General features: G+C 40.1%; 3 protein-coding genes across 6 annotated transcripts in view; 2 read left to right on the plus strand and 1 right to left on the minus strand.

The window, feature by feature from the left end:
- The first annotated feature begins 469 nt into the window (after window positions 1-469).
- Window positions 470-7796, plus strand: LOC116487090. The gene is made up of 8 exons (XM_032183678.1): window positions 470-475; window positions 988-1185; window positions 2224-2318; window positions 3711-3866; window positions 4786-4983; window positions 6275-6397; window positions 6798-6969; window positions 7417-7796. The coding sequence occupies exons 1-8, from the start codon at window positions 470-472 to the stop codon at window positions 7558-7560; spliced, it is 1092 nt and encodes a 363-aa protein (XP_032039569.1). The 3' UTR covers window positions 7561-7796.
- A 245-nt stretch (window positions 7797-8041) lies between these two features.
- Window positions 8042-16877, plus strand: LOC116487304 (activator of 90 kDa heat shock protein ATPase homolog 2-like). Its single transcript, XM_032184085.1, has 9 exons — window positions 8042-8146; window positions 8259-8449; window positions 11697-11782; window positions 12404-12518; window positions 13156-13241; window positions 13757-13879; window positions 14513-14614; window positions 15454-15505; window positions 15773-16877. The coding sequence occupies exons 1-9, from the start codon at window positions 8067-8069 to the stop codon at window positions 15946-15948; spliced, it is 1011 nt and encodes a 336-aa protein (XP_032039976.1). The 5' UTR covers window positions 8042-8066; the 3' UTR covers window positions 15949-16877.
- A 3882-nt stretch (window positions 16878-20759) lies between these two features.
- USP34 (ubiquitin specific peptidase 34) overlaps window positions 20760-23469 on the minus strand; it is a 127505-nt gene continuing 124795 nt past the window's right edge. For all 4 annotated transcript variants that reach the window (XM_032184082.1, XM_032184083.1, XM_032184084.1 and 1 more), the window contains 2 exons: window positions 22846-23005; window positions 20760-22531 (listed from right to left, as the gene is read on the minus strand). In XM_032184082.1, coding sequence (XP_032039973.1) covers window positions 21921-22531; window positions 22846-23005 — 771 coding nt within the window. In that variant the 3' untranslated portion in view covers window positions 20760-21920. The remainder of the gene's footprint in view (window positions 22532-22845; window positions 23006-23469) is intronic.

The following is a 23469-nucleotide window of genomic DNA, read 5'->3' on the forward strand; positions in this document are numbered from 1 at the left end:
CAAACAGAGCTCCTCTGGGCATGTCCCAGCTGCATTTGCTTCCTTCTCCCTCATCCTCACATGCAGCAGAGATACTGCTGTAAAGCCACAGCCTGTTCCAGCCTCTGAAAGTTGCGCCTTGCTGATGTTTGTTGTTGCAGACACGAGGCTGAGCAGCACCCGAGATAACCTGTGTTTGTTTAACAGGCCTGTTTGATTCAAATGTGGCAATGCTGACAATCTCAGTGCAGGATGTAAACGAAGAGCCAGCATTTTTGCAAAGTGTCTACTCTGCTCGGATACCGAACTCTGTGTCATACAAGTACCCGGTTATTACAGTTCAGGTAGAGTATCTGTCTGTACTCTTCACAAGGACAGAAATCTTTTGAAAGATTTGAATTTCTTTCACATTTAAATTAGGCTAAAAGAGCTGTTAAATCTGCTCTCAAATGCTTGAGGCAAATTCTGCCCACCATCCAGGTTTATCATAATGCAGGTGAAGGATGGGGTGTTTAGGGAACTGGCCCATACCTGTCCTACCAGTGCTTCTGTCAGAAGAGTGTGCAGTCTGTTCTGACTCCTGGCACTGCCTAAGTGTGTGGTGCCTCAAGTATTACATACTGCACAGACTACTGTTCTCTCTTTGGTGTTATTAATTGCTTTGTTACTATCAAAACCAAATATGAAATGAGCTACAAAATGGAGCAATTCTTATATTTTTCTTTCTAAGTCTGAGGTTTCTCAGTTCCTATACTCTGCTTCCTTTACGCTTGCAGGTGTAGAATCATCCTAGACTTCATGGGAAATTTATTTCCCCTTTCATACCCATGGTTTGATTCTGATAGCCTGTGTCCCATTTTGTTAGTGCAAAGGGAAAATTTATGACAGCTTTTTCCTAGAATAGTCCAGTCTTACGAATAAAAACTGCAGCTTTATGACTGAAGGGTAATGAACAGCCCAAAAGACACATGCTGAGTCTCATAATCTTTTTTTTTTTTTTAAACCCAGGCCACAGATCCAGACTCAGGAGACAATGGGCTTCTGCTGTACAGCTTAGTGAATCATCAAACAAATGAATTTGACATCGATGAAAATACAGGGCAGATTTTTACAGTTTCTGTAGCAGGAAAGGTTGGAACATTTTATCTGGAAGTCCAGGCTGCAGACCAAGGTGGAAAAGGACTCACAGCCCGGACAAACGTCAACGTAAGAAAGATTGCTATTTATAGTATTGATTTGCTTCCATGTCAAAGCTGTGTATACAAGAAGGACTAGGTTTGGTAATGACCAAAAACAAACAAACAAAAAAAAGTAATACCATGCAGTGAGATTGTTGGTAATACCAGTATCTACTACATATCTTCAGGCCAGAATTATAAGGTTGCTGTTTCCTTTAACAGATAAAAATCTATTGACATGAAAATTGACTTTTAAAGGACAATTATCTGCTTATGGAACAAATTAATCTGTTAACTAACTCAGGCCATGGCTACATTAACAAAGCGGCTTTGAGATGAGGGAGGTTGGGATAAGTCTGGAGAGAACCATTTGGCAATCACTGAGCACAGGAACAGGAGGAAGGAGCTAACCTATTTCTGGGATAAATTTACTCTTGAGTTATTCTTCCCTGGAAAGAAAGATTTACCTTGACTTAAGAGTTGTTATCAATTTGATATCACTTCCTCCTCGGTGCAATTTCCCTAGGATATCCTCTTTATTAGTGCAAGAACCTCCATGTAGATGCACAGCAGTTATATTTTACAACAAGTCTCAGCCACTCCAATGAAGATTTGAAACATAAAATTAGATAAGCATCCTTTAAATACTGCATTTATAATAACTTGTGCATGCAGATCACTGACAGGTATAACTGATTGTACAGAGAAATCCAGATTTATTTATCCATACCTAATTTTGGAAATCTGTTTCTTGAAATTGCATGCATGAAAAGAGAATGCAAGATATGAAAATCTGGCAAACTTTTCCCTGAAACCCTGCTCACAGGCATAGTAGAGTTCTCTATTGGTTCATTTACAATTTAGTAAGTTCTTCAACTTTTGAATCGCCTAGAATGCTATCTTAAAACTTATTTCTATTGAAATTGCTGACATAAAAAGTTATGATCTCTCATTCTTAGCATCACCATCAGTCTTTTTTTTTTTTTTTTGAAAGTCAATCTTGGAGAGAGATGTAAATGCTTTAGAAAACATTACAGGCAATTTTATTTTTTTTTTTATTTCTTAGGTAATTGTTGATTCCAGCTCCAGTAGAAACATTGTGGTACTGGTTCTTAATCAGAAGATCAATGTTGTTGAAAAAAGCATTAATGAAGTAGAAAGGTATTTATGAAACTGTGAACCTTATTCTGATCTAATATCTGGTGACAAATGTAGAGCTCCTTTGAGATAGGGGTCTGACAGCCTACAGGGGAGCTGACACAGCCAGCCCTCATGAAAAGCTAAGCCTTCAAATTGATGTAGTGCAGAGTAATTTGAGGGAATTCACAGGAATCCATCAAAAAGATATGGCAGTTCTTACCTGTAAGGCTTTGGCCTGAACTGACAAATGTCCAAGTGTTGTAGGACTAGACGATTCCAAGAGACGATTCCTACCTCAATGCTTCTCTAATTTTCAACAGCCTAGGAAGAAGGGTTTTTTTACTCACTTAATTTTACATGGAGTGTAGGCCCAATGTGTATACATGTCGACACTGATAGGATGAGGATGTACTAATCTTTCATTCTTTGACAAGCATCCTAAGACAAGTCAAAACAAAATCACTTACTACAAATGAGAAAATCCCCCTTGCGGCACAGCAGCAGTGCTTTTCAAGGTCTCAGCTCCTGCAGCCCTAGGGGATTAGTGAGCAGTGTGTGGATGGCCAGAGTAAAATAAAAAACACATTTTGGCCTTTTTGTGTTGTTAATGAAGACACAGAGTACTTTGATTATACATAAGCACTGGAAATATCAAGTCCTGTGCTTTTGAGGGGAAATAGCTTTGAAGAGTGGAAAAAGGAGTTTGATTTATTATGCCACCAATTTCTTGTTGGTAAAAATTAAACAGAAGCCCTAGAGCTCCTCCTTTCTTGGAAGCAGCTGGTACTAACTTCTATCAGAATGATGGATTAACGGCACCAGTGGTCTGATCCAGCAAGAAAATCTCTTTATTAAAGAATTGGGAGAAAACAATAAGGATTATGAGAACAAATTTCCCCTCTCCCCACCTTTACTGTTCATGGTACGCCACAGGTATCACCACCTGTATTTATCATAAAAAGTCAAGTATGAAATGGAGCGTATGTCCCTTTGAAAAGCATGACTAAAGATACGATATGCTATGCAATATTGGTTATGAAATCTAGGTATTACGAGTTTGTTAATCCTTCTTTTCTCTAATTGTTCAGTTATGCTAATGGTACCTAGCTAAGAATTTTCTGGCTATGTAAAAAAAAGTTGTATAGCATCTACTAATGAAATATACTTTTGTTTAATATTCAGAGACAAGGACCGGATATTATTTTTCTCTGCTACTCAGTCACCCAATAATATTGGGCAAAAAGATTAATTCCTTTGCTGATGATAATCCTGCATTTTGACATCCTTAGATTAAAATGCTAAATATCTGCAAAATATTGTATTAAGTACTACTTTTCTATCATTTAATTTCCAGTGTTAAAAGAATTTGTCATTGCCCAGTTAATTAACAATGTTCTCTTAATATGATGGCAGGGTCATTGAAGATATACTTGCATGGAATATATACATTGTTGATGTTTATTCCAATGAGTTTCAAAGTAGAACAACAGAAAGCACTGATGTAACCTACATGAAAATCATTGCTGTTGATGAGGCAAATGAGGAAATACCTGCAGAAGATGTAAAAAGGTTTGTACAGTTGATCTTCCGGGTATCACATCTATACAGCTAGGTTGTGTTTCCCTTAACATTATTAATGTGTCAACTGGATGAGTTTTGATGACATAACAGTTTATCTGCCACTTACCTAAAAGCTCAAACTGAATTTTTAGAATTCAGAAAGCCTACATTATTTATTCAAAGTTAATATCCAGAGTCTGGTGAGAGCATGAATATGGCTGTTTAATTGTGCAAAATAAATGTTAGAAGTCAGTTTTACAGAAAATGGAAGCAGAAATAATGTCACTAAAATAGATATTGCCTTTGCTTCTGAATTGCAGAATTTTGGTTAAAAACTTAAATATCAGTTGTATTTTACATTTCTTTCATAACCTTATAGTGGTATGAACACATGCTCACGCAAACGTACTATTAAGGGGAGCTGCTGTTTAAAAGCAAATGATTTCTAGACTCAGCATCTCTGCATAACTAGAAATGGGTTGTGGTTGAAACAACTAAAAGAGCCTGTGGTCATAGGAAGCACTCTGCATGGATGATCTTAGGGACAAGGTTTAGTGGGTGATGGTGGTTGGGGGATGGCTGGACCAAATGGTCTTGGAGGTCTTTTCCAACCTTAATTGGTTCTGTGATTCTGTGATCCCTTTTCACTGAAGAAAGCACTCTCGGTGTCTCTAAACTGTTTATATGTGGCTGCCTTGATCTGGATTTAAAGGATACTGACCTCTCAAGTTCAGTTTTCCAAGTTTTACATCATTTTAATTCATAAGCACCAGGACTGGTTGCTAGAAAATGGAATTTTTCCTGAATGGAAGACATGACAAGACAATCTTGGCAGACCAGGGTGTGAAATTCTGTTATTTTCTTCAGTACTCTGCAAGCTTAAATGAGGGTTTGACAAATCATTAGCATTTTAATTTTCTGTCTACAGAAAACTTAGGGAGCAAAAGGCAAACATTGAGAAAGAACTTGAGAAGATATTTTCAACAACTGTTACCGCTGCCGTAGAAGAGCCTTCTGCTGACTCGACAAGTCCTGAACTCGTTGCAACTATTGTTCTCAGTGTTCTGCTAGCCTGTACCCTCATAGCCTTCCTGGTATATGTGGTTATTTCTATAAAAAGGAAAAGGTATGCATATTTTTACTTTAACAACGTAGTTTAGACTGACAACTGTTAGTTTACTTTAAATGCCAACTTGAAAAAGACTAATCTGATAAATTGTTCATATTTGGATCAAGCATTGCCTAAGATTTGCTGTCTATAAAAATAGACTTTTTACTCTAGGTATTAGGCACCTCTCGATATAGATAACTTAAAGTTGGTTTCTTTTGTGTTTGGCACAAAGCAACAGCAGAAACAAATACTTTTAAAAACAGAGAAATATGGATAGCAGAATATTCTGGCTGTGAAGGGGGCCATAAGTAGCTGTAATATACACGTGTTAAGTCTAACCACATTAACTTGTGTACTGAAGTCAAGGGACATTTTGTTGCTGACTTCAATGCCTGTAGGACTATGTAGATGAGGAAGAAATGTTTTCAAGAGGTTAGCTCATATTTACACTGATACAATTAATATATAGTTGATAGTTGATAGTCGGCTGAATATGAGCCAGCAGTGTGCTCAGGTGGCCAAGAAGGCCAACGGCATCCTGGCTTGTATCAGGAACAGTGTGACCAGCAGGGCTAGGGAGGTGATCGTCCCCCTGTACTCGGCTCTGGTGAGGCCGCACCTCGAGTACTGTGTTCAGTTTTGGGCCCCTCGCTACAAGAAGGACATCGAGGTGCTTGAGCGGGTGCAGAGAAGGGCGACGAAGCTGGTGAGGGGCCTGGAGAACAAGTCCTACGAGGAGCGGCTGAGGGAGCTGGGCTTGTTCAGCCTGGAGAAGAGGAGGCTCAGGGGCGACCTTATCGCTCTTTTTAGGTACCTCAAGGGAGGCTGTAGCGAGGTGGGCGTTGGCCTGTTCTCCCACGTGCCTGGTGACAGGACGAGGGGGAATGGGCTTAAGTTGCGCCAGGAGAGTTTTAGGTTAGATGTTAGGAAGAACTTCTTCACTGAAAGGGTTGTGAGGCATTGGAACAGGCTGCCCAGGGAAGTGGTGGAGTCACCATCCCTGGAAGTCTTCAAAAGACGTTTAGATGTAGAGCTTAGGGATATGGTTTAGTGGGGACTGTTAGTGTTAGGTCAGAGGTTGGACTTGATGATCTTGAGGTCTCTTCCAACCTAGAAATTCTGTGATTCTGTGATATAATCGAAAAATAGGCAATACTCAAAACTAATTGCCAGAATAATACAGAAAATAGATGCTGTGTATTAAAATTATGGTACCAGTAATTTCACATTCTATTTGGAAAACAATTGTAAGGCCAGTCTTTAAAGCGAATGAGCAATTTAATTTTAATGCATTTATCATTTTCAGAATGTATGACCAACAATACTTGTTGAAGAAGCTACATGAAGTGGAGGGTATTGATAATCCGAATTTAGCTGACAAAAATGGAAGTCTGAACAGCCTAGTGAAACCAGAGGACACAAAGGAAGTGTAAGTAGAATGCTGATACCATAAATTTATTAAAAAAAAAAAAAAAAAAAAAAGCATATCAAAAGATGTGTTTCTTGGTTATTCTGGTAACATATGATTTTCCTTGCATCTTTCAATAGCATGTATGTTGATTTCTAAGAACTGTTACAGTAATAGGCTATAGTATCTATGCTTTGAGGGAGCTAATACCTCTTAATCTTGTATCACAAATCATTATTGTTAAGCCTTATCCAGGAAAAAAGCTGTCAGGCTACAAGAAGCTACATATCATTCAACTGGGTAAAATCCCAGTAATTTTGAAATCAGCATACATATTTCTCTGTTTCAGACAAGCCAAGATTATTTTCATGTAACGATTTGCAAGATGAAGGTGTTATGAATTCTCTTAACTCTCTTTCAGAAAAACTGAAACCATAGCATTTAGCAACCTGCAGGATACCAAAGAAGGCAATGCTGACAAAGACGCACTTCAGGCCGATGAAAAGTGCAATTACCTTGAGACACTGCTATTAGATATCAGCAGTGAACAAGAAAAAAAGGTAGCTTCTGAAAATGCTGCTCCACCTAGAAATGTAAGTGCCAAGCCACTGCCAAAATCACAACAAAACAGGCAAATGGCTTTTCAGTTGCAATGAATGGAGTGAAAGTTGTTTCAAATTACTGAAATAATTATTAAAAAACTGTAAACTTGTGACTGAACTCATCCATGGAAAAAAAAAAAAATCTTGAGTAATGACCATCTTTGAGGAGGGGCTGCTTGTCTCTGCTTAGGAGGGTGGAGGAGGATGATTTTGTGAAGCAGAAAAGAAGGGTGGTTCTCTTTCATCTTTTGCAGAACATGTACAGGACAGGGTTCTCATGTGTTGCTGCTCCTGAAGCTTGCAGCCTTGAAGATGATGCTTTCATTGCAGGCTTCAGAGGCAGAATACACATTAAAGTGATGCAACTTCTGGTGCTTTGATTTTGTCCACTCTACCATCGGTCGCTTTGCCTCAGCTGTGTTCTTTGTTTTCTTGCAGGACGCCTCAGAGCATGACTCAGCTCCTTCACTTACACCTGCCCCTGACAAAGGAATAAAAGGAGTAAAATTTTCAGAAGCGGCCATTATTTTGGATACAGAATCCGAACTCAATGACTCCGATGAGGATAGCTTTCCTCAGTAGCTGTGCTTGGCGAAGAGAACTTTTATGAAAGCCACAAGACTGCTGTAACAATACAAAATTAAATGTGTAATAATAGGGGGACGCTATCCGCCTTCTAATGCTTGCTACTCCTGTTTGTGCTGTAAGAGATGGACAAGAAAGAAAACAAGCGGTAGAGCTGTGGCACGGTTGTGATGCAGTTACTTTCCCAGGACGTCTTACGGGCTATTTAATTCTGTCTGTTATGAATAAAAGGAGACAAAAGCAAAACGCAAAAAAAAACCAGCCAGCTCCCCGCTGCGCTGCCTTTCCCTTAGGGCCGGACGAGGCGTTTCTCGAGCCTTCGTCCCCCTTTTCCTGTTCTTTTCGCCCTCGCACAGGGGTGGTGCGGGCGCGTTTCGTGCCGCGGCGCCTCCTGAGGGGCCGGGAGCCGCGCGGGGCCGCCTCAGCGCCGCCTCGGGGGAGGGGCGGCTTCTGGCACCTTCTGTCCGGCGGCGCGGGCGGGCCGCGGGCGGCGGGGCAGCGCCATGGCCAAGTGGGGGCAGGGGGACCCGCGCTGGATCGTGGAGGAGCGCGCGGACGCCACCAACGTCAACAACTGGCACTGGTGGGCCGGGGGCGGCCGCGAGGGGCCGGGGGGGAAGGGGAGAAGGGGAACGGGGAACGGGGAAGCGGAGCGGGGGCCGGCGGGCGCTGACGGCGCCGCTGTGCCGCCGCAGGACGGAGCGGGACGCGACCGGCTGGTCCAAGAGCAAGCTGAAGGAGGTGCTGGTGGGGCTGGCGGTGGAGGGCGAGGCCGGGCGCTGCGAGATCAGCGAGCTGAAGCAGGCCGAGGGCGAGGCGTCCTGCAGCAGCCGGAAGGGGAAGCTCATCTTCTTCTACGAGTGGAACCTGCGGCTCGCCTGGAGAGGTGCGGGGGCGGCGGGCGGGGGGGCCTCGCGTGGCGCCGGGCGGCGGCTCTGAGGCGGTCGCGGGCGGCGCGGGCAGCGGCCGAGCCCTGCTGACAGGGGCTGCGGCCGCTGCTGGCTCCGCTGCCTCTTGTGGGGCCGTGTCCGGCACGGTTCGGCTGTTGGTCGCTTTATTTATTTAATTTTTTTCCGCTTTGGTTTGGCTGAGTGCGACTCCAGCGTTTGGTTTGGTGAGGGTGGTGCTCCTGGCTGAACGAACTCGGAACTGAGGCGAGGAGGCGTAAAGAAGTACCTGGGCTAAGTTTGGGTTCACCTCGGTAGCTAACTACGTTATAAATGTGTTATGAACCAAGGAAATAGTTACACCTGCGGTCTAAATCTTAACACAAAGGAAGGCAAACATAAAAAAAAAAAAACACCACGGGAGGTATGCTTTGTATCAACGCAATGTAAATACTTCTAATCCGTTTTTTAAATAAGCTCAAATTATCAAAGTTTTAAATAGTTTTGGTCTTCTTTTTGATTGTTTTATTTCAGTGTCTAAAGCTTAGAAATAGGCGGATATGCAGTGTTTTGTTGTTTACATTTCTAGACAAATTCTTCATACAATATTTTCCGTGTGAGATCTTCGTGCCCTTCAGTACAGACAGCTAACAGTGGGCTAGGTGATGTGTGAGGTTCGTTTTGAAGGAGTTTGCTACTACACGGTGAAATTCTGCAGTAAGCTGAGGCTGTTTAATCTTTATTTGCTAGCCACCACGTTGTGTGTTTCCTGAGAGCTCTTAATTAGAAATGAGAGTTAAGACCGAACTGCGAAAACAACAGTTTCTGTAATTATTTCCTTCTGCATGTCTTCCAGGATAACTAGGAATTCAAGCAATAGTTAAAATGTGGATACCTAAGAACAAAAAGATGTAACCCCTGAAATTTGCAGCCAGTTTGGAAAGTCCAATTTGGGAAGAAAAATATGCCCCTTAGCAATTAGGATTACAGAGCACCAAGAAAGTGATGAACTGACAGTACTTAATGGCACTGTAATTGAGCAAAATGGCTGTTCCCTCTTTCACGTTTTGAGGATGTAATGAGTATTTTAATGGATCCTTCTACGTGGTGATGGAAGCTTTATGAGGACTGGTGTATGTCCTTTTAAGCATGTATTGCAACGGTGGTTTTATAAGTAGGGAAGCATGCTTTTACTGTTAATTTTCTAAAATAGTGAATTGTCAGAAAACAAACCAAATAATCATATATATTTTTTTAATAGTAGCTCTGCTACTGGAGTATTTGTATTTTATTTTCGTAAAAGGTAATAATTTTGCTTAGATTACAGTGATAGTAAAATTGTGAAGCCGTACCACAGCTGTACCTACATAATGTTGAACCAACTTTGTTAACTGGTGGGACTCTACTGTCCAGCACAGATAACATCTGCATCAGTCCCTTGGACAACCATTTTTCAAAGGAGATAAAGTCTGTTCACTGTTTTTATATAAACCTAAATTTGTCATCCTGGCCTGTGTTACCAGGGAATCTGTATTTTAAGAGTTCTTAACGTTGGTAATAAAATTAGCAGAATGGATAGAAGTCAAGGTTGTATTTTGCTCCTAAAAAATTCTTCCTGCATGCTTGCACTTATTTTGGGGGAGAGTAGCTGAACATAAGATTTGCTTTAACGTGTGCAGAAACAGTGCTCTGTATTTTTGTTGGTGCTCATCCTGGAACTGGAAGGACACGGTAGAGAGAAAACTGAGGAGGCTGCATGGGAGGTGTGTTGGGTTCTGAAGCGTAGTAACGGGGTAATTAAGTCGTTCACCTGGCTTCCTACTTGAGCTAACAGGTTCTTCTGGGAGACACTGAGAAGCCTGAGGGAGGTCCTGTAGCTCACCTTTTGCTGTGCGGATGTGGCTGTCCTTCTGGACTAACTGCCTGCGTCCCATGCTGTGCTTCATCGAATTGTGCCTGACAGGGGTGGAACCTTTGCAGCACACTCCACTTCCCATTACTAACCACCGTTCACTCTTCTGGCTGAGAGATGTCTGAGTGTTTTCTTTGTGTACTTCAGTGTGGCCTTGACCTTTAGCCAGGAGGCTGTATCTGCGCTTCGTGCGGCCCTGTAGGCTGGCGATTGTTTCGGGGTGTAGGCAATGAAGGGGAGTCGGTATTTAGCTAGCTCCTTTGAAGGTGAGAGAATCCAAATAAACACAATGCTGGCCTTGATGGTAACTCCCCTTTTGCAGTCATGCTTAACACTGGGTTGTTTGGATTTTAGTCTTGCTGATAGAACAGCATGAAGATAACTGGATTTGGGGCAGAAGTGCAAGCTTCTGCTATTGCTCTCTGAAGAAATTTTAACATGATCTAAATGGTGAACAAATTTAAATAACTAAATGCTTTTGTAAGGCAAGGGGGTCTCCACTGGAATGAAAACTTTACATTGGATCATTCCTTACCTTAGACCTTGCATTAAATTCTTCCACAGAAAGGTCTAAAGCAAGGAAGCACGGGACAGGGTTCCTGCTCCAGAACCCGTGTATCGAGCTCGTAGAGCTTTATAGCCCTGGAGATAAGTGACCGTGGGCCTTTGCCCAGACAGACGCAGGAGCAGAGCGTGTTCTCTGGTCCTGCACGGTCTGTCTGACGGGTGCAGTATTAGCGGCAGTACAACTGCGAAGAGCAGAAGGATTGTTCTCAAACGTTCACAAGTGGAGTTTCCTATTCTGTGTTTCAGTCATCCACCTGTCTGTCACACGTATGTGTGTTTGATGGTCATGTTTCTGTATGGTAGGAGCTTTCAAGGCACTCAAGGAGGAACAGCTGGCATTCCAGGGAGCTTCTAATTAATAGGCAGAGAAATTTAGGGGAGGAGGAAGTTTGTTTTTTTCCCCTGCCCCCTTTTTAGATTCACGTTCTGTGATGGCAGACATGTCTTTGAAAGTGGAGAGTATTAGAACAGCTGACAACTGAAGATGAGAGCAGAACGGTAGTGTGAAATGAGCTTAATGAGAGGGTGTACCTGTGTGCGTGTATGTGTACCCACTGACTGCCCTGTGCAGGAAATACAGTTCTGAGAGCAGTTTACTGTGCAAGCATTGTGACACATTTGAGACTTTTTGATGCTATTTAGTTCCTTTAAATTGGATTCTAGGCAACTTGCTTCAAGTAACAGTTTTGAACAACTGATTTCCAAGCTCTTGTGATGGGGGAAATAGTTTTTAATAATGCATTTAAGAATTCGTTATGTTAATACAGGTACAGTGAAAGAGTCTGGTGAGAAACATAAGGGATCTGTTGAAATTCCTAACCTGTCAGAAGAAAATGAGGTAGATGATACAGAGGTAGGTGTGAAATACTGATATGGCTATATAGGTTCAGAATTCTTAAGTAAAGCGTTAATCAATGTATAGGCATCATATTTTGATTTATGCTCTGATTAAGTGGGATAATTGCACTTGGATAGTTTATTTTGCTCTTCTTGTTTTCATTTTCATATTTGGAATCTTACACTTATCTCTGTTCTCAAATTTACCTACTAGGAATGTGCACGGTTTTCTTTGCTAATTATCGTTTGTGACTGTATACTAACTACACATTTGAGAAGAGCTCTGATTGTTAAAATCCTAAAGAAAAAACAACCTAAAACTTAAGGATTCTCTTAGTTGGTTGTTGTATAGTAGTTGACACTCTGGCTTCTACAGATTCCTCAGCTTTGCTGTGTATTAGACAACCGTTTATACTTGATCTTGAATAAGCTGATCTGGAAATGAGATACTGTATTTATTTAAGTGAAAACCCAAAAGGATGTTTTTCTAGCAAAGGTAGGATAAATGGAGAATATAATGAACTTGAAACTGCAGCTGTCCCCTGAGTATCGTAAACAAAATATTCTCTTCTATTGCCAGAATCCAAAAAGCTAATGTTTAGATGCGTCTTAGACTTTGTCATTGTTCTTTTTCTAGATAAATGTTAGCAAAAAGAAAGGGGAAGGCGATGTTCTGAAGGACCTTATGAGAACTGAAGGAACCACAAAAGTCAGAGAGGCCCTCAGAGATTATCTGAAAGCACTTAAAACAGGTAATGTAAGGCAGCGTGCTGCGTATGTTTTTATGCAGTCTTCTTTCTCCAAGAGATGGGTGACACACTGGCAAGTCCTTGGTGGGTTTTTCTTTTTTTTTTTCTTTCTTTCTGACTGTCATCAGCTGAGGTAAAAATGTTAGTCCTTGTAGTCAAGATCTTTGTTGTTGTCAATTGTGTAGTGTCCAGAAGCTTCTGTAGTGATCCAGGCTATATTTTTGTGGTCACGTGCTGACCACAGAGATCACTGCAAGACCTGCAGGCTGCCTGGTTGGCTAGCAGAACAGGGCTCTACCCTCTTTGTCCTTTCGCTGATAGTTGAGAAGTTAATGGAGATGGTGTATGCCTTAATGGGCAAATCTTACTAATTTGGGGTCAGGTATTTTTGGAAAGCCTGTATTTTTGGTGGAAATTGCTTTTTGACTCTATGGGTAATAAAGACACATGGGTTAGGGATGGAAACCAGATGGGAACTGTATGGCCTATTCTGTGCTCCCATCTTTAATGTCTCATTTTGTGCATCCCAGTGGTTTTCCCCATTCTGCAGTTTTGGCCAGCAGTCTTCATGACACAGCACAGTGTCAGGGCGGTTGTACGGCTCAAATGTTGTGCTGAACAGTGCTCTTCTTCACTGCAGAGTTTACCTTGGGAATGATTCTGCCAACGAAAGCTGCTGGTCAGGATGTGGCTGCTGAGAGAAAACTAAGTGGGAACGCTGTGCAGGTATGCTGGCTTCAAGTGTCAGACACATTTAATACTGTCATAAATGCAGTCCCTGCAGATTTTGCTGTGATAACAAGTATCCCTGTGGTTTCCTGCAAACGTGGAAGTCTTTGGGGTGGCACTGCCTGCTCATTGCTGTCATCAGGGCATGTGACACCGAGATGCCTGTCACAGAACCCGGGTGTGGGTCTGCTGGGTGGGGATACCAGCGTCTATCTGTAACGGTGTTCTGTAAGGCTGGGAGCTTCTGCAAGGTGAGGGTGGAGTTCACCAGCACTGGTCACTTCCCACAGTCTGAAGTTGGCTGTCTTTGTCTTACAGATGTCTTTGGTGTGAATTACTTGTCATTGTGTCACTTCAATTAGTGGATGCTTGATTAATATTACTGTAAAAAATGTGGAAGTACATTGTATAGTTACTGTATACTCACAACACAGCATGTGTAAGGTTGAATGTTCAGAACTTAGAATTGCCTGATTTTGCTGTCATTCATGTGAATATTGTTTGCTTTACAGGCTTCTGTTTCGCCACATTCTTCGGATATAGTTGGTGTAAAAATTCCAACCGTGAAGATCGTTATGAGAGAAATATTCAGCTCTCCAGCAGATGAGCTTTACAGCGTCTTCACGACTAAGGAAGTAAGTGATGCTTTCAGTAGAAGAGCTTAAGGGTTGTACGAGGAAGGAGGCATTCATTACATCTGAATAGTTGTGTAAGTGATAAAATGTGTAACGTTCGTAGTGTCAAGATAATTTTCTCTAGGTACATTAAATGGAATGAGAGAGGTAATCATCCAGGAATTAGTGAGCTGTCGTTTTCTTGTAACTTCACTAAGTATTTATAATTCTGATAGTCATTATTTGTTAAGTTTTGCTGAAAAGATTCATGTTTTAAGCCACTGAGGAATTTCAGTGGAGAAAATGGAAAACAGTTGACAGATGCTGAGGTAGTGTGTCAGGTCGATGGCGTCCTACCACTGAACAAAAGCTAGCTCTCTGACCTAGTTGTCAAGTTCGTGAGATAGCAAGCAGAAAGCTCTATAAGGTGGCAGGAGGAGCATTCTGCTTTACATGTTTAATGGGAGCTTATTAGGGTGGCTTAGACCTTTTTTAGTCCTCAACTTAATAGGAAGAAAAGCCGCCAAATTCACAAAATAAAATTGCAGCTTTATATAATTTATATACAAACCTCCCTTGTCTCATAATATGGTGCATTATTTATTAGTGTATGGTTGTAGGTGACTGACTTGTGCTGTATTTTTTTCTTCCTAGTTGGTACAGAAGTTTTCCAAGTGTCCTGCTGTGATTGAAGCTGAGAAAGGGGGGAAACTCCAGATGTTTGATGGCTGTGTCAGTGGTGAATACGCAGAATTGGTAAGAACAAACAAAACCTATTTTGTACTTAAAAAATAGGGGTGGAGATGGTTCATTTTTTTCTTTGAGTTAAAAAGTACCTTAAGTTTTTGACATGAACTGAACAGACATTAGAAAAGCTCCTCTACAACAAAGGCAGAAATTGCTACTATGTGATTTTTTTTTCTTCCCCAGCAAAAGAACAGGGATCAGTTATACTTTAATGACCTGCACTGGGGGAGGGAACTGAGCACCATCTTTCTCTCTTTTTTTTTTTTAATTAATAGATTAGGAGGTATTAGAAAGCAGGTTTAAGTCTTACCTCCCAAATCTATTCTTCATGTAACTGGAGAAATGATCTCTCTGCTGTTCAGGGCATATATTTCACTGTCTCCAACTGAGTGCTCTTGCAAATACCAAAAAAAAAAGTGGTGATTAGAGCTCAGCTCCGTTTTTGAAACCTCTGAAAACCATGTGCACAGTGGCTGAGGTTAGACTTGGTATCTTATAGCTATCCAGATGACAGGGAGTAAAGTGCAGGGGTGAAAGCATGATTTGCCCCCATTTCAAGGTCTGCAATAAAACCGATATTTTACACTAGTATTTAATCAGCATGACCTTTCCATAGAGAGACGAAAATAATGGAATGTAGCAAGCTGAGAGTTTAATGAAAACAGTTTATTTACAAACAGACAGACAAAAAGCAATTTCCATACTGTTTGCAGTGGTGTTTTTGCTTATGCAAGATAATGCTTCTCTCCTTACTTTTCAGGGAAGAATTAGCATTCAGTAGTTGCAGTGTGAATTATCCCGAAAGCAGAGAACATGCTAATGGGAGGAATCTTCTTCTTTTCATCCAGGTCCCAAGCCAAAGAATTGTCTTGAAGTGGAGGTGCAGAAACTGGCCTGATGGTGAGTCTTTCTGAGGACCCCTAACAGAGGCTACACTTTGCATGGAAAAAAAACACAAACAATAACATGACAGTTAACAGCCTTGCTAACTGGAAGCTTGCTTAGTCTGTGTTTTTTTTGGAGAACAGCTTGATGTCCACAGAAATTATCATCTGTGAAAACACGCTTCACTCAGATGCAGGCAAAAGTAGATGAAATTAGCTACCATACTTTTAATTTAACCCATTGAAAAACACTTGATTGAAATGTTATCTTTTCTTCCTTCAGAACATTATGCAACGGTTACCTTGAATTTCAAGGATATGGCTGCTGAAACAGAACTGCAGTTAGAGTGCAAAGGTGTTCCTGTCGCTAACGAAGATAGTACAAGACAATGTTGGAAGAAGCAGTATTTTGAAGAAATACGTATTTTACTGCAGCAATCCAAAGACAATATGGAATGATAACAGCACTGTAGTTTTGTTAGGGCATTACTTTTTATACATTGTTAAATTTTTTTTCGTATAATTTATTTGTGGGAAGAATAAAGACCCACTTCTATAATACTGTATATAATTTAAGCATTATTTATGGATTTTTAGTGAATGAGGTGGCCTCTAAGTCAGACTATGTATATAAAACAGGTTTACTTGGGGGAAATTGATCTCATTTGCACTTACCTACAACTTAACTTGAGAGATCAATTATGATTCAACTGCAGTAAAATACTACCATCAGAGGTAGGTAAGCTACATGAATCAGTAGAAAGCATTTGCAGTTCTCTAACATCCACTGTATTAAGTGGCAAATTGTCTCCCTAGGAAAGGGGATACTCATCAGAGGTGAACTGAAAGGGATTATAAAACAGATGATAAATTAGATCTTTCAAGAAACGTGGAGAATATAGTTTGCGGCCTCTTCAAATACCTTTGTTGAGATTGGTTTAACTGCAGACGGAATTTGTTTCTAACACTGTAGACAGTTTTAGGGAAAGATTATTAAAAATGCCATGTTAATCTGGTTGGTACGATGCTTACCACTGCTAAGTCTGCATGCACTGTACTGCCTTACTTGACCTCAGTGTGAAATTTAATTTGGAAGAAACAGTATTCATTTTTTCCTCTTGAAATTCTGTACATCTTCCACTCCAATAATTTATGACTGTTTGCAATTCTTTAGCAAACAACTGTTTGTTAGATAAATTTGACAGGCAAGTAGTTGGGAAATTGAAAGTAAGGAACTGTTACTCTTAATTATAGCCACACTGAGGTTAGCAAGAATAACTTAATTCTCAAATGATTTAAGTATGCAATTTCAAACAAATTTACCAAGAAAGGGCAAGCTCCCTATGGAAAACATGGTTGATTCAATAAAATGCATCATTTTTCATGCAGTTTACTTTCTCCATTAACTGATACGTCTAACTGAGTTTGTATAGGAGTTAAGTCCCATATATTTTATTTTACAGGACACCAACATATGACAACCTCATCATACAAACTTAAATGATGCAGAAGATAATGATGTGCTGCTGTTTCAGCAGGAGAGGTCTTCCCTTAAAAGTTTGCAGTTGGTTATCCCCTTTGCACTTAGGTGAGGTTTGTTGCACTAACAAGAGCAGACACCTAACATCAATAGGATATATGTACAAAGACTGTTTAGTAAACGTTGCATTACTTTTGTTGGAGGTGTCCATACAGAGGGTGGAGAACAACCTCTTGAAAAATGCCATGTTTTAGTAGATTAGGCTTCTCTCTTTCTAATTTTTTCTAATTTTTTAAAAGTACAGGTACCTTTTTTCATAAATATTTAAGAAGATTTGCCTAACCTTGCAATTTCCATTTAGAGTATATTGGTCGATGAAGGGGCAACCTTTAGGTAAAAGTAGAAAATCTAGCTATAAAATTGAGATCCCTAAATTAAGTATAGGCTAAGAGATTTTGTGACCATTTTTGTTACAATCTGAGAGTACTTACTTACATCCAAAGTATTCTCCAAAACACAGAAAATAATAGCAAGTCTCTTCAAACAGTATATACTGCAGCCCTAGTACGTTTCTGGAAATATGCCTCATATCACTTTTCCCTACAGTTAGCAAAAGCTTCCATTTTAGGGTCACAAGTGTCCACTTGTATGATTTGCTGGCCTGAATTTTCTCATCTCCTTCCACTAGCAGGAGTAATCCAACCGGACCAATTGCAAAACACCAGTGTAAAAAAAAGAAATTACTTACTTGTGTTCCTGGGTGTTGCACCACTCACTTCCAGATGTGGGACAGCCAAAACAAACAGGAAACTGCTGCTGCCACTGAGAGGTCTGAGACTGTGCGAGGAGGAACAGCCCCAGCCAGCTCTGCGTTCCTCTTTAACGCAAGGTGTAGTGAACTCGAGATGACCTGTGGTTAGCCTTCTTCTTGTTCCCTCAGGCCTGCGCAGCTGTAAGTTTGATAATATGTATAAGCTTTCTTTAATTTAAGACATGAAGTACCTACCTCTTCATTGCTTTAGGCTGGCCCAGCAGAAGAACTGGGCAATGAGTTCCTCTGCTTTGACAGCCAGGAGGAGTTCTGTTTGACTGTCCGTAGGGGCAAAAAAGGATGTCTTTTTGGTTTTGCTTCACCAGCATTCCTGCACCCTGCCCATCTTCACTGTAGGTGCTGGAACTTAGCTGACATTAGTGTTGTATTGCTGACCTGAAAGTTCAAGTTCTGCATTCAATTATATTGGGATTTAGAAGGCGTGTTTGTTTTACTTGTACTAGGTGGTGCTTTTCTAGCACTTCTAGTCATACCTAGTATAAAGGGGGCAATCACCATCTTAGAGAGGCAAAACGATTTATTCTGGAGTATTAAAACTCCCTATTCTCACAGATTCCCCAAGACTTTACTTAAAATCAAAGACTGTTAAATTATTTGTTATCCTCAGTCCTTGAGCTGGATGGAGCAAAGTTAGAAATTACTTATCATTTGGTAACAATACAATGATAAATGGTTTAGTAGCATAAATTTAGTTTGTTTTATAAGTTAATGTTTGTTTAAGAGTTCCCAATATAACAGAAGTGGAAAAGTAGAGGAGTGGAGACAGGTAAAGAACGTTTGAGGAAAACAATCACAAAACATATTGGAATTTGTGTGTTTGCAAAAAGGCACAGGAGCACAGAAGGCATTCTAAGCAGAGCAAGCAGCATGAAGAGACAAAGCAGGAACAGAAGAAAATAGTTTGCGATATAACACTTTCATAACAGAGTAAGGTTCTAGACAACCAACCTCATCTCTGAGAAGGCCGAAAGGAAAAATAATTTAAATGTGAAAGGGAAGAGTTGTTAGAGGACAGCCGAAAATAGGTGTAGAGAATGATCTTCACAATTTGAGCCCAGGAGGCAGGGGCTAGCTGTAACAGACTGTGCACAGTGAGGACAATGAAAGGAGAAACAGTTTTAAAATCTCAGTTTTGAAGGGGTTAAATGAGAGGCGGGACCTCTAGGAGGAAATACAAACAAATTAAGTCAGAGTTGGGATGAGCTGTGGAAGAGAATAAAAGCTTTAAGAGAGGGAGGAAGACACTTGGAGGTTTTTTTTGAAGACAGGCAAAAACAATGGTGTTCTTGAAGGCAAAGAAGTACAAACTAGAAAAATGATTTAAAGTAAAAGGAGGGGAATACTATGCAAAAAATAATGACTTAAAGAACATGGAAAATAAGGGACAGTAGAGGAAGATGAATGAAATGGGTGCAAACTTCAAAGGGCAAAACAGATATGGAAGAGATGGCAAGTGCAGGTACCACAGTTTTGTTTTAGGAAACTGAAGGCAAAGAAATATAAACTAGAAAAATGATTTCAAGTAAAAGAAGGGCAACACTGTGTACAAAACTAAGTTTTTAGGAAACTGAAAGAAAACTGGAAAAAATTACCAGTAAAATTGCAGGAAGACTCAGTTTAAAAGGAAAAAGGGAAAAGTAAACATAAGGGTAATCTTGACAATTTTTGAACAAAATAATAGAAAAGCTAGTATTCAGTCAGTTTAGAATCATCATCTAATTAAAGCTAATCAACATTTTTTAATAAAGCGTCAACCAAATACGATCTAGGTTTTTGAAGGGGATACAAGGGGAACTGCTGGCATAACACAACTTATGTAGGATGTGTGTTTTACTATTTAAAGGTATTTACTTGAAGAGCTACCAAAACCAAAATACAGCATCACTGAAACAGTCTGAACTTGAAAGTTCCAAGAGGCCTTGTTAATGAAAAACGATTATCAAGTAAATGGACTTCCAGTGGAATTCTAAAGGGCTAGTTATGTCTTTGGGAGAATAAATTATAATAAAATACAAAAATTACTACTGACAGTATTTGCAAATCGCATACACAAATATGTAGGGGCAAACATCTCGAAAATAACTTGAAAGGACCCAGTCATTGACCAGCTGAAGACTGCAGAGCTGCACACCGAAGGGGAAGAACTATGCTATTACTTGTATCACATATGTGAAATAATTGCTAAAATACCTATATTTGGTTCAAAAAGGACGTTCAAAGCATCAGGAAAAACAACCCTCGCAAGACAGAATCCCGCTCTCCAGTGACAATTATGGTATGACCTCATCCTGTATGAGAAGCCAAAGCCCAACAAAATGCCATAGGCAGAGCTGAAGTCTAACAACATTAACAAAACTCTGATGCACATTTTTAATAAGAGTAATTAATTACAGAGACTACTCACCAAAGGGATAATTTGATTTCTTGAAGCTCTTAAATTGAGGTGTGATCCCAAAGTTCTTAACCACAAATTCCAAGGCGTGGTAGACTTGATAGATGAATTCTGATGTCATTATGTACAAGTTCTGACTAGAAACTGTTGAGGATTTCTCTGACGTTGCAATCTATGGAGAAGTTGATCAGAGAAGGTAATAAGGTTATTCCTAAAGAGAGTAAAAATCTAATTAATATTTGAATAATGATGAGACCAACCTAAGACCTCACCACCATTAATTTAATGGTTGTAAATACACGAATAAAAGTGCTAATGAAAGGGAATATAAAGCATAAACTGAAGACAGAAATGACTGTGGAAGGTTAAAAAAAAATACAGAAGGTTAAAAAAAGAAAGAATAAATTCAAAGAGAGTAAGAGAAGTCATAAAAGCACCACACAACAGAATCATGGACAAGTAAATGACGCTAAACTGCATTATATGGTAGACAGAATGAAGAAAGTTAAAAGAAAAAGACATGTCATAAAGATATAAAACCCCAAATGACCTTAGATACTGGAAAATGAAGCTAAAAATTGTTTAATCAGGTTAAAATCAAAATCACCAACAATCAGAGAGGTAACTACAAAATGGATATTGGTCAGAAATAACACGAGGAAAGGTGACGAGAAGAGATGATAAAGTCAGCCCAGCATTTAAGGAGGCAGAGAAGGTGTCAAGAAAGTGTGGGAACATGGCCAGAGGGAGTGGGCCCCAGAGGCAGCACAGGTAGAGGAAAGTCAAAGATGACAGCATAGGAAAAAAGGGGAGAATAGTCTAACAGGGGTTAAAATTAAGGGAAGAAATGAAAAGGTCTACTGGTTTCTTCCACCACTTTGTTATTAAATGCTGGAGAAATAGTAAAAAACAACCAATCCCTCTCAAGTGTGTGACTGAACATGCATGCACAGTAAAACGAAGAAGGAGCAAGATTTACATAAATTATATACAATTGAGCATCGTTTTTCTGCACCTGTTTCAGTTTTCAAGTTGTCTTTGATGAAAAATCCAAAGACTGAAGCAACATATATAAACAAATGAAAAGTCATCACAATCAGTTTAATGAAGTGCACAGAATAGCAATTGATCATGTCAATAAAAATAAAACAATTAATTTTACATCAAGTGTGCTTTATTTCCTCCACAGGTATTCTGTTAAATAAAGCACCATATATATACTGCCAGGCCACAGCTAAAGAGGATTCTTTACAGAATCAAATTTCTTGTGGTTGTTTAGTATACAAGTAAACTTAATTTTGATAATAAGAACCACAGCGATCTGAGGCAATCTGCCTCTATTATAAGGTACAAAACTGGCACAGAGGACACCATATTATACACAGTAAAAATGCCATAAGTTTAAATTACATCATACAGGGCAAGGAGGCCCTGTTCTCCCAGACAGCCATATTAAATGAAAGCCACTACAGTGAACTCTTAATTACATAAAACATATCCATTATCTGATTGCCCTTTAAGAAAGTGTACGGTAGATGCAAAAAAATAAAATAAAATAAAAATCTGGAGTTCTGCCTGACCAAGAATTAAGCATATAAATCTATCTTGCCATTCAAGCAGAGAGCACTGGACAAACTGAAGCACAAAACAGAAATAAGCAAAACTTATACAAACAGCATTTTTTGGGGAAAAAAAAAGACTTAAAAGCAGACATGCTCCATCTAATGTCAAGAAGCAGCTTGGTTTCCTTTTCCAGATATCCTTGTGACCACATGAATCGTAGACTCAATGGTCCTACACAGGATGTCTAAAATGTCATGCTGCTGCATATGACTAAAAAGTCCTCTGGAATGGCCACAACTGATTGATAAACTAGTTTCAGGGTCCTGGGATGGTAAGGCTTGACCATCACAGCTTCTCAAATCTGCAAGGTCAGATAAAACCGCTGAAATCGATGTGGAAGGAAACTCCGAGTCCTCCTCAGCTACAATGGAATCCTTGGAAGTCTGCAGGTCTTTAAATTCTTTGCATTCTTCAAATTTACCATTTCCTGACTGCTCTTCTGTGTGTTGCGACCTCGTTGCTAGCATTATGTCTTCTGAAAACGAAGATGGAACTTCCATTCTGTACTCTTTGACAGAACTGTTTTCAGGGGAAGGAGGATCTTGTTCAGTGCCCGGATCAATGATCGAAGAGTCCCGTGTCTCGTTATCTGAAGTGCTTGTTGGGGTCAGTGCCTCCTGGGGTTCAGTTTTTATATCACTGATGCAGCTATCTACAGTGTGCTCCTCATCACTGCTGACCCGTCTTCTTTTTACAGGAGTAGCTCCTTCATCGTCTGTAGGAAAAAAGCCAAACTAATAAAAACTGCATTGTTTTCATGCCATACATCCACATAACAGGCCATCTCTTTCACATTTTTTATCTGCTTCCATATTAAACATGAATTTAAGAAATACTTATTTTCTTAGAGACAATTCGTGTAATTGTTTAAAATTTTAGTTCCATAATAAAACAGCATTTCTTGTGTAGTTTTAGGGATTGGAACCAAGAAATGGCTTACACTCTGTGGTAAGAAAACAATGTGTTCGGTTAATTTGTAAAAGTTCGTAAAATTTTAGCATTGCAGTGAAATCATGATAGAAGGCAAACCTTTAGTTTTTCTTTCTTTGGCTTCTTGCTCTTGTAGTGAGTTCCTTTGTTGTTGACACGCTCTACATTTGTTTAAAAGCTCTTGTAGAGTTGGAATCAGGGCTGAATTGAGCTGTTTGGGAGTGTGCACTGAAAGCAGCAAGGCAAGTGCTCGGAGGTCCTAAAAAAAAGGAGTCAACAACCATAACTAGCCTTATTTCCAGTTTGTTTCTGGTAAGAGCTTCACACAGAGACATCTGTGCAGTAACTAGAGGCTTCCATGTGTTCTGAACATCCAAAAGATCAAATTATAAATACAATGACACTACCAAAATTTCCAAGTCTCTACTCACATGCTGACCTTAGCGTTTATCTGTTCTAAGTGGGTAACAAAACCGTGCTGCCCACTGCAAAACGACATCTTTTGCTGGGTTAGAGCATGCCAATGGTCACTGCACTTTGTGGTGCTTCCCCTCCCTACAGTAAGCCAGCCCCCAGTCATGTGGTTCCCACTGTCTGCTTGGAGACCCAAGTATGTATCCTGTGTGTGCCGAGAGAAGGTGTGCAAGTGGAATGGAAACTTCTGGAGAACTCAGACTGCTGCTGCATAACTTTATGACTATCTCGTTGATGGAGATGAACACT

Source organism: Aythya fuligula, chromosome 3 (assembly GCF_009819795.1).
Source record: "Aythya fuligula isolate bAytFul2 chromosome 3, bAytFul2.pri, whole genome shotgun sequence".
Taxonomy (NCBI): Eukaryota; Metazoa; Chordata; class Aves; order Anseriformes; family Anatidae; genus Aythya; species Aythya fuligula.